The sequence below is a fragment of the Seriola dumerili genome, unplaced genomic scaffold (genome assembly GCF_002260705.1).
Source record: "Seriola dumerili isolate Sdu_G_001 unplaced genomic scaffold, Sdu_1.0 BDQW01000478.1, whole genome shotgun sequence".
NCBI lineage: Eukaryota > Metazoa > Chordata > Actinopteri > Carangiformes > Carangidae > Seriola > Seriola dumerili.
In genome coordinates this window covers 1,654,589-1,667,947 of record NW_019174733.1, presented here as the reverse complement: position 1 = coordinate 1,667,947, position 13,359 = coordinate 1,654,589, and the positions used below count along the sequence as shown (strand labels likewise).

General features: G+C 43.8%; 1 protein-coding gene across 1 annotated transcript in view; it reads right to left on the bottom strand.

Annotated features, from left to right (window-relative positions):
* LOC111235289 (zinc finger MIZ domain-containing protein 1-like) overlaps nt 1–13,359 on the bottom strand; it is a 74,571-nt gene that overhangs the window by 979 nt on the left and 60,233 nt on the right. Inside the window, exons 6-22 of the mRNA XM_022763700.1 lie at nt 7,572–7,707; nt 5,837–5,951; nt 5,460–5,680; nt 5,167–5,368; nt 4,732–5,013; nt 4,463–4,642; nt 4,243–4,311; nt 3,929–4,094; nt 3,631–3,772; nt 2,759–2,969; nt 2,486–2,591; nt 2,167–2,327; nt 1,978–2,045; nt 1,812–1,880; nt 1,443–1,726; nt 887–1,083; nt 24–305 (exon numbers count right to left, since the gene is read on the bottom strand). Coding sequence (XP_022619421.1) covers nt 24–305; nt 887–1,083; nt 1,443–1,726; nt 1,812–1,880; nt 1,978–2,045; nt 2,167–2,327; nt 2,486–2,591; nt 2,759–2,969; nt 3,631–3,772; nt 3,929–4,094; nt 4,243–4,311; nt 4,463–4,642; nt 4,732–5,013; nt 5,167–5,368; nt 5,460–5,680; nt 5,837–5,951; nt 7,572–7,707 — 2,891 coding nt within the window. The remainder of the gene's footprint in view (nt 1–23; nt 306–886; nt 1,084–1,442; nt 1,727–1,811; nt 1,881–1,977; nt 2,046–2,166; nt 2,328–2,485; nt 2,592–2,758; nt 2,970–3,630; nt 3,773–3,928; nt 4,095–4,242; nt 4,312–4,462; nt 4,643–4,731; nt 5,014–5,166; nt 5,369–5,459; nt 5,681–5,836; nt 5,952–7,571; nt 7,708–13,359) is intronic.

The following is a 13,359-nucleotide window of genomic DNA, read 5'->3' as shown; positions in this document are numbered from 1 at the left end:
GCGCACAAAGCCAACACACTTACATCCAGGGAGGGTTCAGGCATATCCTGGGCTCCCTGACCCATCTGCCCATCTGAGGAGGGGTTAAAGTTCAGATCGCTGTGGGGGTGACTGTTCTGCCCAGGCTGCTGAGGCTGCGGCTGAGGCTGCGACTGGCGAGGCGGCTGCGATGACTGGCCACTGTGATGCAAAGGCTGCCCTGACTGGCCACTGTGATGTAAGGGCGGCCCTGTTTGGCTGCCAGGGTGGGGAGACGCATGCAAGCTCTGCTGCATGGAGTTATGGGACTGATCGGGATGGGACATCTGCAGGTGCGAGAGGACAGAGAGCGAGAGAGATGGAGAGTGAAAAATAAGGAAGAAGAAATAGTGAGAGAGGAATAGAGAGTGAAGGAGAGAGTGTTAAAGGTGTGATGCGGGATAGGTATGTGTGTGTTTGGGTGTGTTGCATGGGAAGAAGGAGAGGAAAAGCGAAATGAGTTCCAGCGTGAATAATATGGAACAGGCCTTCTAAATGGAAGCTGTGATCAGCAGACATGTGCAGCTGCAACATTATACGGTGACATGAGCATGTGAGCATGACTGAGCACACATGCTGGCTACAGGCACAGGCTGCACCTTGTTCACATAACAAATCTGAGTCTCTTTTTTCAGTATGGCACAGACTGTCTGGAGATTTTCTTCTACAAACTGAGGTAACAAATTATGCTACAGGACAAAATAACCTAGCATCAGATAAATAAGATATATCAAATTTAAAAGTCAGACCAAACATAATCCTAATTCAAACCAACTAGACTGTATAGTGATATACTGTCCCCATAAACATACTTCATCGGTACAATGGCATGGGAAAGCAAGCGGCGCTGGAAGTCGACCCTACTTACTGCATCATTCATGCCGTGGGTCAGGGGCTTGTCCTGGGAGAGGAGACCACCGGGTCCATCTGGGGGATGAGAGAGCTGGGGGCCATGGATGAAGTCATTCATAGGGGGACCTCCACCACCACCACCTCCTCCAACTCCACCACCAGAGGGGTTCCCGTGAGGGAAGTCAAAGTTTCCTTGGCTGTGGTAACTGTTGCCTTGAGGAACAAAAGAACAAACGCTTTTTGTCAAAAGTTTGGCCTGGCTGACTTTTTTGATAAATTCTTGCTGTTGGAGAAAGTTACCTTTTCAAAGTAGTTGCATAACAGGATACACAAGTTCCACTTTTTGGCTGTTATGAAACTTTTATCAGAGCAATGAGCTGACAACATTTTAAAACAGGTTCGGCATAAAAATCTCCTTTAGGCTGTTTCTTTGTTTAATGCACTAGAGACACATCAGTGGTTTCTGTTGTAAAATGCAAAACAGCTCACTTTTCCAACAAATGAGCTGACTATCCTGTTATTCATTTACACAGCAGGATGCTGGCTGCTTTGTTTTTTGTTTTTTTTTTTACCTGCCCCTGGATAATCTCCCCCGTTGCCACTAGTATGTTGACCAGGGTGTGGAGGGTAGGGGCTGGGACCTGGACCGGGGCCAGGTCCAGGTCCTGGGCCAGGACCGGGCCCTAGCTGGGCGATCATCTCCATCACATTGGGCATGGTCATCTGACTGGGGCTCATGGTCTTAAAGCGTTTGGCCAGCGGTCCGTCAGGGTCCTCTTTGATGTGTAGCTCAGATTTAATGGGGACAGGTCGCCAGCTACATGTTGGGTCTATAGTGACCTCCTCGAACTCTGAGCTGTCGGAGGAGAAAGCAGAATGTCTTGGTTAAGTTTTGAAATAATGGACTCAAACTTTTAGCTGGTGAAATAGAAGAAGCTTACTTTTGGATGGCATTGAGGATTCCCCACATGTACTGGTCCACCTCCAGACCTTCTAATAATGCTGTTTTACTGAAAGGAGAAAAAAGATAGATATAATCTATGAGAGGAATTCTTTATTAGTCATCCCATCTTTATATCCTCTTAAAAAAAAACACTTTTCACTTACTTGCACACAGGACACCTCCATGTCCCCCTCTCACAGTTAAGCTGTAAGTAGGACTCCAGATCAAAACACTGTGAAGAACAACATCAAAAACGCTCATTAGAATCGTCTTCTCCCTTTCACAGGACAGTTTTTTTCAAAAGATTTCTTTCCGTTACTAAACATTTACCGCCTCTTTAAATCTGAACAAACCTGGACATGTTTGCAGTCATGCCCTCGTGCAGGTAGCTGGATGCGTCGGAAGGTAATGGGACATTTCAGCGACACTTTAATGGCCGTCTGCTCCACGCCGTCTTCGCCGTTAAGAGTGGTGTTGCCTGCTGACGCCGCCACGCTGCTGAAGTTCCTTTTAACTGAGAAGAGAAAGTGTTTGAGACGGAAGGTGATGAGATCGCAGGTGTACTTACATGATATATTTCAAAGCGAAACGTAAAGAGGAACAGGTGTGCGCCCGCGTAATTAAGATGTACTTATGCATATTAACTACGCTAAGAGACAGAATGAGCCATACTCTTGGTGATGCAGTGTTCTGCAGGAAGGAGTCTCTTCTTCAGGAGCCCCTGGAGGACGGATCGCACAGATGGCCTGTGGACCAGCTGCAGCACAAACAGGTGGGACTGCAAAGCAACACAAGAACATGAAAACAAACAGAGTTAACACAGACAGCTGAACATCAAGTCTATGTACAGGCATACAGTGTACAGCGTTCAGTCATTTCTGTGAAAAAGATCCCAGCTGATGATTTTGTTGAGGTTGTACACTGTCGTTTATACTGGGTACTCACACAACAGCAGGCGGTGACGGTGATCTGGATGGTGTTTCTCCCAGGTTGGCATACGTGCTTAAGGTGCAGGGGTTTGTGGGAGGTTTTGTTGTCTCCCCTCTCAATGGTGAGGGGCGTGGCGTTGACGCTGACCTGGACGGAAGCGGGCCAGTTGGTGTTCATCTGCCTGTCCTCGTGGTGGTAGCACTTAAACTGCAGCTCAAGGTCTGACCTGAAGGAGTAACAAGACCAGAGAGTCGGCAGTCAGCGGTAATATTCAGAAAAACACATTTAGCTAGATTAGAACAATCTGTTACTGCAACAATATATGTGCATGACTGGAGGGGGGAGGGGGGGGGGGGGGGGGGGGGCTGACATGAAAGATGTGTAATTTAATATGTATGTTGAATTGATATATCAAAAGAGATGGCATGTCTGTAACATCCAGTCAGAACACTCCTCTATGCATGTGAAAGAATTGAAAGAGCTACAGCTAAAAGATTCATAATCAGGGATACATTTCATGCTCGTTATGTGACGTCCATCACATTTGTGTGGAGTCAAATCAAACTACTTAATTAAACCATAGACAGAACTTGAACACATTATCGGAACAACACATGTCTCTTCATTATTCATTTCCCTGAAACAACCACACAAATGCAGACATATAATAATTATTAAGTATTATAGCAACTATTGCAATTATTAGATACAAGTTCATTTTTAAAGAGGATTCTGTGCTGTAAGTTGGAACAATATTTGATATTATAATTGGCTTGAATTACCAAACGTACAGAGAGCTGCTTTAGTGAAACATGAGATTGTTGTACAGACTGTGCACTAATGAGAGCAAATGTGCAGATGTAATGGAAGCGTGTGGTGGTTCTTGCCTCCACATGAGGGTCTGGTGGACGGAGGGTCGAAGGTGGAAGACGTGGTTGCTGACAGCCAGGTTGTGCTCCAAGCGGAATGGCTCCAGCACGACTCCATCCCTGACTGGGAACGTCAGCCGCAGCTCCTCGTTGGGGTTATCTGGCAGAGACGGAAAGGAAACAGGGGAGTTCAACTTTGAATCTAACTCTGGTAAAGTCCCGCAGTGTGACAGATGGAATAAAAGAGGCACAAGGATAAAAGCAAACAGATGCCTCAAATGAACCAGTTGTTTAAGGACTGCTGTGGGGTACTCACTCGGAGGGGGCGGAAGTGCTGTCATATTTGGTTTCATATCGGGTGGAAACGGGGGTTTCACATCCTGGTTTGGCGACAGGTACGGAGGAATACTACTTCCTGGGGTCATAGGCGGTGTGGGGTTTCCAGGGACCGGGGAGTGGGGGTAGTTACCGGGCCTGGGGGGCTGTAAAAGGCAGGAAAAGAGCAATAATGAAAACATCTGCATAATTCATTTCACATACATGACTGACTCAAATCTAATACAAATGTCTTGGCATGCTACATTTAACAAACGGAACTTTTCTTTTTTTGGATAGGAAGTGAAAACATACCCCATTTCCTTGACCGTAGGAGTATCCACCTCCAGAGAAGTTGGTGCTCTGACCATTGAAGGGCTCTTGCTGTTAAGGAAATAAGAAGCAATAACAATTTGATATAGTTTTTATAGCACAAAGCAGATACTGTTTGTGCCAAAATGTGCTATAAAATGTCCCTGAGTAGGAAGAGGTTGTAGAAAATGGACAGATGGATAAATGGAATAATGTCACACACCTTATAATACTGGCCCATGGGCATGCCAGGAGGGTATTGTCCCTGGCCCTGCTGCCCTGGCATCCTCTGGCCGGGGTAGTTAGGAGAGGGCAGCGGCCTGGAGGCATTTGATGTGGGGTACTGCCCCTGCTGTGGTGGGAACTGACTGCTTGGCCCGTACTGCTGTCCCCCGTAACTTGCCTAGAAGGTGAAAGTTAAAGGAAAAGAAGTTAAACACATGTTGGAGGTGCTATAAGACACATAATCTCCACAATGATCTTTCCACTCACCTCCCCAGGATACGGCCTCTTCATCCCCTGCATGGGCATGCCCTGTCGAGGTCCTCCAGGATACCCCTGCTGGGGCATCCTTTGGCCGTGACCACCGAAAGGCCCCATGCCTGGGGTGCGAGTCTGGTTCATGCCCATGGGAGGCCCGCTCATATTAGGGTTGCTCATGGCTGATCCCATGCTGGCTGGATTCATACCTCCAGGGGGGCCTCGCGGGCCTGGCTGGTTCATGAACTGGCTATTGTAGGCCTGAGCGGGGCCCATTTGAAACGATGAACACATCTGGAGACAAAACAGAAGGTTTCAGCATTTAATATAATTACTGTGGGTCTCCAACAGGTGGTTGGATAATAGCTTCCTGTGTGCATTAGTATTTTACAATCTATTCTGGTAAGTGGGTGCACCTGTAAACATGTTACCAGGTGTGTATCATACCTGTCCATACTGGTTCATATCTTTATTCTGGGTTTCCTGCAGAGCTGCTACCGTGGCCGTTGCCGTGGCTGTTGCCGTAGCAGCAGCAGCAGCAACAGCAGCTGCTGCAGCAGCGGCAGCTGGCTGTGTGAAGTCACCAGGAGGACGTGTGTGGGAGGCCATTCCCATACCTCCTGGAGGGGCGTTTGGGCCTCCAGAATAACTGTCAAAAAAACAAATCGGATGTTTTAATTATTATGTTAAATTCTATTGCTTGATTTTTTTAAAAAGGGAACTCATTTTCAGTCTCTTACCTTCCGCTGTATCCCCCAGGACCTCCAGGGTAGCCAGGCCTGCCGTACATGCCCTGCTGCATGTATGGTTGGTTGGAGCCTCCTTTGTTTGGGAACTGTTGCTGCTGAGCACTGAACTGAGGTGAGTTGAGCCCTGCTGCGCTGGCAGACATACCTGATCCCATGGGGTTACCCCCAGGATTCATGGGGTTATTGCTGTTTGCCATTGGGTTACCCAGCACCTGGATTTAACAAAGCATCACACAGGAAGATAAACTATCCATTAGGTTTGTTAAACAAAAAAAAACAAAAAAAAAAAAACAGACAAAGCTTCTGAGTCAGGCGCTGATTGTGTGTTATACAATTACAGACTGGACGCTGTTCATGCACAGACATACCTGACTCTGTGACGTATTGGTCACGCCCCACACTGTTGTAACCACAGACAATGACCCAGGGGGCTGGTTGGTGTTTTGTTGCCAGGGGACAGAGTCATAGGGAAAGGATCCATCACTGGAAAGTAGATCAAAACACAAACATGCGCCTGATGTCACATGAAGTTTCAACTGGCCAGGAAAAGAGTCAGTAGAAAGCCAGCAGAGGTGCATATCCATCCAAAAACGAGAATAATTTGGGAATTCTTCTTGCCAAAATGTTAGGCAATTTGAAATGTTTGGCGTTCAATTTCAAAACATGTTTTCAGCCAGGATGTCTGCTAATGGCTGCACAGCGAGATGAGTAAAAAGCTCCAAATGAGCTGATAAGGAGTTGCATGTCCACACACACCAGTATAAGCTAAATATGATTAAATTATTTCTTTGTGGAAAAATCTTTGGATGTGGAGAGGTAGCGTGCAGTTGGAATGTTTAGCATTCAGATTTAAAACAAATCAGGGAAAAATATGAGAGTCTGTAACATATAATAAACAAGCTAAATCCTCATGGGGAGAGGCAAGTGGCCAGTGGAGTGGGAAGGAACTGCTGTTTTTGGAGAGCAGCTTGTTTTCGTTCAGAGGTTAGCTCTTGGAATGGATGACACGCTCAATATTTCCTCATAAAGGCACAACATTATCCCAAGATCCTCAGCAGAGGCAAACAGGACTCTTGGCTAACTCTATGCTTTCTATTTCTCCTTCTTCTTTGAGAGAGGCATGAGCACAAAATGTTCTCCAAAAACATTACTTCACAGCTCACTTCCCTGTTGGCTTGTCCCTCCACCCCAAAATCACCTCCACTTAAAAGTAATTCTGGCTCTTCTCTAAACAATGGAAATCCTCTGTTTCTTAGCATGTGCATTACATAAGCTCCAAATTCAAGATAATCCCACAATTAAGATGGACACACTATTGCACCTTAACTAAGTGAGCCTCGGTTAGCTTTGGTTAATTAATTTGCTGCAGTTTGGGAGAATGTATCATCTAAAACTCCAGGGAAAACGCATCAAATTCCACCTTAAAAACGCTCTGGGAATATAAGGTACCAGTTTGTCAGTTTTGCCACTTTTGTCTGCCATAAATGATTTAAAATCATTAATTGTAACAATGTCTCTTTATTTCTTTCTTGTGTTTACATTTCTGGAATGTAACATTTGAGATGGATGGAAGAATAAAGAAAAAGAATAACACCTGGTCGTTTTTGAGGTTGCAATTTGTTGCAGTCCAAAAGAAAAAGATTGCAAATGATGGCCGAAAAACTGACCAGAGAAAAACTAGCCTTGATAATCTACTCTGTGGTTGCACTGTTATCAAAGTCTAATAAAAATATCTGAAGTACAACTATTTAAATTAAAAGTATGGGATGTATCTTATTTGTATTACAATCAAAGGGGAATAACTAGAAGCAAATCAGTAGAAACTGCAATATTAACCTAATTTATTGAAATATAAGTGAGTCATATCAACCGATTAACAGCCGACACTGATTTTATGCAGTACACTTTTTTTTTTTTTGCCCCTGATACTCCTCCATTTACACTTTTACACTGCTTTTTGACTCCAGGAAAAAAAAGCTTAATCTCATTGGTAACATATGGTAAAACTGTAACCTTGAGCTGAACTGAGAAAACGGGTTCACTGTGAGATAAGCGCAGTCTTGATTCAAGTGACGGGAGATGTCTCAGAGACTCCCTGCTGACCTGTGTGTGAGGCCGGGCTTCATGCTGCTCATGCTGGGCTGCATGGGGACTTTTCCCTGCGGTTCGTTCTGCCTGTTCTTCTGGTGACGCAGCAGGAGGAGACGACCCAGCTCCTCGCACCACGACGACAGCAGGGCTGCAAGGAAAACAGACACACACACATATGCACTCGCGTTAGTCTCTTCTCAGCGGTGACGCACACACGCACACACACACAAACACACACACGTTTGCCTGCATGAGCACGGGGCTGCACTGTGCATCTATGGCACACTGAATGCATGTTTAAAGTTCAATGTGCAAATTAAGTCACTTATAACACACTTTTAAACGTGAGCCTCTAATGAATAGAGTTACCCTGTCAGGGGTCTAACCGGTGCAGTACACTGAATTTCTTGCGTCCATTTAGCCTGAAGTTACTGCTTTAGCCTCCAGGGGGCAGCCGAACTCAATAAACCTACATTGATTATTTGGCTGTGTGGATTTCACAACAGTTCCAATCACACCATCTCTACCTGGAGTGTAAAAATATGAAGTGAAATCTACCAGTTTTTCTGCCGCAGAAAGGGAAAGGCTGAAATGAAGCGTGAGAGGCAGACAGAGACATAACGACTGGTGTTACCGATAATGATCTATGTAGGAAGTAAGAAACTGTCGTATCATTACTCTCCTTCACTTCCTCCACTCATCACCATCACTTTATTTGTCTCCACACTTTCCATGTCCTCTCATATCTCAAAGGACTGTGCAGCCTTCTCATCCACCTTAATAAAGACAAGAGTTCAGATATTTTTTTTTATTGTGCTAATGATGTACCAATTTCATTTTTTTTTCCCCCATGGTGCCAATCAACTTGTCTTTCTTCAGTCAATCAGAGTTGTGTGGGTTATTTAAACACACTGCCTCTTGATTGTACAAAGTTGTTTAGTCAAGCTTCAATTTAAAAAAAGGAAGGTTACACTGTTCAGTACTTAATTAAATAATTTAAGATGCTATTTTTAGCTTTGTAGACCCAGATACACCAGCTTTTAGGAAGTGCTCTTACCAAGTTCGGGGTTTCAAGATGTAGAGTGTTTGAAAAATGTCGGTGCCCTGAAGAAAACTTGTGTCTGAGGTTTGAACTGTCGGTGAAAGTGAAGTGGCATTGCATTGTGAGGATTTACAAGGCCGCAAACAACAAATGTCTAGCTTGTAAATTGCCTTGTAAATCAAAAGAAAATAAAAACATGGTTGGAAATGGTAAAATGAAGCATTTTTAGCACTGTACAGTGAATCATGCCATCCGTAACCTGTACATTATATCACATCCTTATTGCTGGGGCTGATAATGTATTATGTTTTCTGAATGACGATATCTCATCTCAGAAGTGACTATTTACAAAACAAGCAAAAAAAGAAGAGGAGAGAGGGGAAGAAAAAAAGAAAGGAAAGGAATGAACAAAGCAGAGGAGTGGTAACATTTTCTTCTGGAGGGTGGAGAGAGCCAAGCCTCCTAGTTAAAGAGGAATTATTCCACCCTGCCATTACAGAGAGCTTATCTCCCCACTAAATCACCACCTCCACACAGAGGGACTGTCTCTTCAACTGGCAACCCACTATTTAGACCTAAAGATCAGCACAAGGGCTGGAGTCACTCCGAGAGGGAGAGAGACGTAGAGAGGCAGGGGAGAAAAGAGAGCGGTGGTGACTTATCGTATCAGTGTGGCCATAAGCCGACGAATCTAACACACTGCCAAGGCCAGAAGTCATTCATAATAGAGCGAGGTTCCGCTCTGGGCATCGTGCATATTTAGCAAGCTTAGTACAGTGCGCATGACCTTGTTTTCACCCCCTGCCAACACCATCACACACCCGCAACTACGCTACTATACTCCTCTCACTTCATCTCTTTGGTCTGTATAAATACCCTTCTAACATACTGTACACACCCACATTCCTCTCAGCTTTTCTTTTTTTTCCTGTTGAAAACTTTAATACTATTCTGATCCATCTGTCTAAACTATTATTAATGTTTTGCTAACTTCAGTAATGGAATCCAGCCAACAAAAACAGAAGAATGCAAAGGCTCTGTCTCTAGTCTTGTAACGCCTCTCTTGTTTCACCTCTTTCATCTTCCATTTATTCCTTTGTCATTCACACTAAAGTCTTGCAGTGTAATCATACACTTTCTGCTGAAGCCTCTAACAGCTACCTGGTGGAGACAAGCCGAGGTCAAAGGCTCTACGCTAAAAACCTTATTCCCTCAACACGGTTTTTACATTAGCGGCTTCCACAGTCATGGAAAAGCTCCACGACGCTTGTTAGAACTATGCAGAGAGTAAAAAGATCCATGATACATGATGGTGAGCTGAATCACTATGAGCCAAACCCTGCGAGTTTCTATTCCAAGATTGATTTACAGCATCATAAAATGATAACTTTACTTCACGATGAGCAAATTCTCAACAGGCCAGATCAAAGAGATCAGTTCAGTTTTTTGGGAAATAATACAAGTTCTTCTCCTCACACAGAGCGGGGTGAATTCAGGGATGTTTTTCTTATGTCTCTGCATGCAGTTTGAATGTTAAATAGTGATTTTAGCCCAGCTTTGCCCAAACACTGGATATCTAGAGGATCAAGTAACAGCTCTGCAGCTTGTCAGTGCTATGCTGATATTGTGTTGACATGACAGTTTACAGTTATAAAAAAAGATGGATGAATGTGAGGACATGAGTAGGGAAGTAGAGAGATTGTAGCTGCAGTATGTGGCAGTGTTGCCCGAGGGTGCGTTCTCCAGCACCGAGTTTGAAGTTGTTAGTCTAGTATGACATTCTTTTCTCTTCCTGAGTACATATAAAATCCCAATAATAACATTATAGTTTGAAACAACTGTTTCTGCCTGTAGGAGCCTGTAAAAAGGAGTCAGCTGCAAGTTATGTGTTGCGTTTTTTTTTCTTTGTTAATCACAACATTTGTGTTTTTCTAAATATGGAAATTACACCATAGTTTACTCAGACAAAGCCATCCCTCTCTGGAGACGTTTAAAAGTGCATCTCCCTACTTTTGAGAAAAGCTGCTGTTGATCCCGTAGAAATCCAGTAATTGACTTTATGTAGGCTAATCTCACCACTCTTACCTTTGAACTGCAAGCCGAGGCTGCGTAAGAAGAAGAAGAATTTAAACATCCACCCAAATCAAACTACCTCTTTAAACACATGGCTAAAAACACAGTTACTGCTCAGGGTGACTAATATCTACAGACTACAATAACAGTCAAGCTTTATAGCCCGAATCTGTTGTGTTGAGGTACTTTCATTGGATTCTCTGAAATACGGCTTGACACAGAGACCTCTCCCTAACCAGTGGTCTGCTCTGCCCTCCACCAGCAGAGAGCAGAACATACTTTAAGCTGATTTTAGGAACTCTCCTAAACTCTCCTTGAACAGCTCAATTTCTTAGAAGCTGCTGCCTTTAATTGAGTAATGCCCAGAGACATATGGGCCCTCCTCACTGAGGCTGTATTTAATGCTGTATGGCTGACTGATACCAGAAACCCCGGCTCATTCTCACCTCACCTCGGCCCCTCTGGGAGCAGAAGGGAGGGAGAGTAAGCCCTGGTAACATGCTGCAAGGCCCATTAACTAATGACAGAGTGTGTGTACAAGTCCTCTTTTACAAGGAAACCCCAAAGCTAATTGCTATGAACTCTGACAGTGCCGTGTGTGTGCAAGCATCTGTGTGTGTCTGTGTGTGGTAAAAGCCTTCTGCTACCGAGCATATCATTTGCCAGTTAAATCATGACAGATTGCTAACTATCTACTTCCTGACATAATTCAGTTACCCGCACCCACTCTGTTGATAAAACACCTCACATGTTTTAAATGTGAAGCCCCAGATTCGCCACATTGGCACGTCAGGATCGGGAAGGTCACCGAGACACCCGCGCCTCTCCATGAACTGCTGTGCCCTTTAGCAAGGCAGTTAACACTCCAGTGGAGCTGCAGGAGCCAACAGCAGAGGAGTGTCATTACGCTGGACAATTCCCAGGTGTGAATCACAGACCAAAACGTGTTATATGACCACATAGAAAGGATTACTTTTAGCTTTACCCAGCAACTGGCCTATGTAGTAGAGAAGAACACTCTAAACTGGCCTAATTTTGTGCCAGTGCAAAGAAAATGCCAGTGATGAAGTGATCTTTCTCACACTGAAACGGCAACTTCAATGGGTGCAAACAGATCTTTAATTGTCACCTACAACCTGTAGCTCATGACACCCTCTGTGCTAAAAGGGCAGCGGAGCTCACCAAGCACAGGGCACACACTGAAGTGTAAATGTAGTTATATACTATCATAACATTAGCACAAAAATAAAAAATAAGCAAATAAGTACTGAACTTTTCACGTGAATGGCATCTAGTGCTGTGCTCGGTAACACCGTCTCACTTCAACATTGTTGATGTCGTGCCATCTAGAGTGAAATATCACTGATCGACCAGCTAACTTTCATATAAATATATTATCTAATGAAAAAAAAACAAAACATGTCAACCAGCACAGGTGTCACCCAAAAAACATCTTCAGAAGCAGAATACAGAGAGTCCATGACCACAGCGAATGTTCTCGCTGAAGTGTATTACCAAAACCTTTATACTTCTGCTGTAGAATTTTTTTTTCAAAATCAATTATAGCCATGTGTTTGTTTTCCCAAATCAAATACAAGACAAGCGCAGCACTCAGGTGCACTCAAAATAAAAAAGAATCAACTCATGTCTTGATCATTTTAGTTAATTTTAGTCGCAACTATTTGACTGACGAAACTTTTGATAAGTCAAGTTTTCAAAACCTTCATCAGAGTGCTCTGGAGTGGCACCTTTTCCCTGAATTTGTTTTGGGTAAACAAAATAACTGTAGTGTTTTTTTCTTTTCTTTTCTTTTTTTTTTTGACACACTGCACCCCAGTGAGGTTCAGCGTAGGAGAAGTTAATCTGTTTCCTTGTAAAGATGCATTACAGCAGTGACTCTGCACTACCATATCACGATATTGATATGGCACTCGTAATATATTACTGATATGTTATCATATTTAGCTCTTTTGTTGCATTTTCAAATTCAATTCATGTTTTAGGTGCCACATCCAAGATACCTGTTGTAAAGGGGATGGTACGTGTAAAACAGAGTGGGGAGAGAAGATCTTTCTTGTCGCTGCATGAACTACAATATTCACCACGACCCTGAGATGTCACTGTGTATGCTCCTCTCCCTCTGATGTTGACAGTGGCAACTGCAAAGTATAAACAGGAAGGCTCAGTTATACAGCTAAGTAGGTTGGTTTGCAAAAAAAAAAAAAACGATGTGTAAGTTTGTGACATATCCTGCAAGAGCATTGTGCTAATTTTGCAAGACTGAATTCGATTTAAATATATGAGATAAACTGTCAGATGCGATGCACATCCCTGCCCTCATTCTGTACATCCTCACATCACCTCTGGTCCTGAAATGACCAAAAATGTGGCTGTGATGCCAAAGTCTGATCACCGACACCGATCACGCCAGGCTTTGATAGAGACATGTAATACCGTGCATGCAGCTCCACTGGGGTTTTGTTGATCACAACACAGACAAAAGAGAAAAAAACTACACTTTCTGAGCATGAACACTGCAGCACTAGACATAGAAGCCTTCTGAGACAATGTGTGGGATGATAAAAAAAGAAGCAATTTATAATAGATATCATAGGCAGAGGTCTGTAAAACACTGGCAGGTAGGTCTATGCTCTGTGGGTACAAAATATTATGCAAAAGACGAAT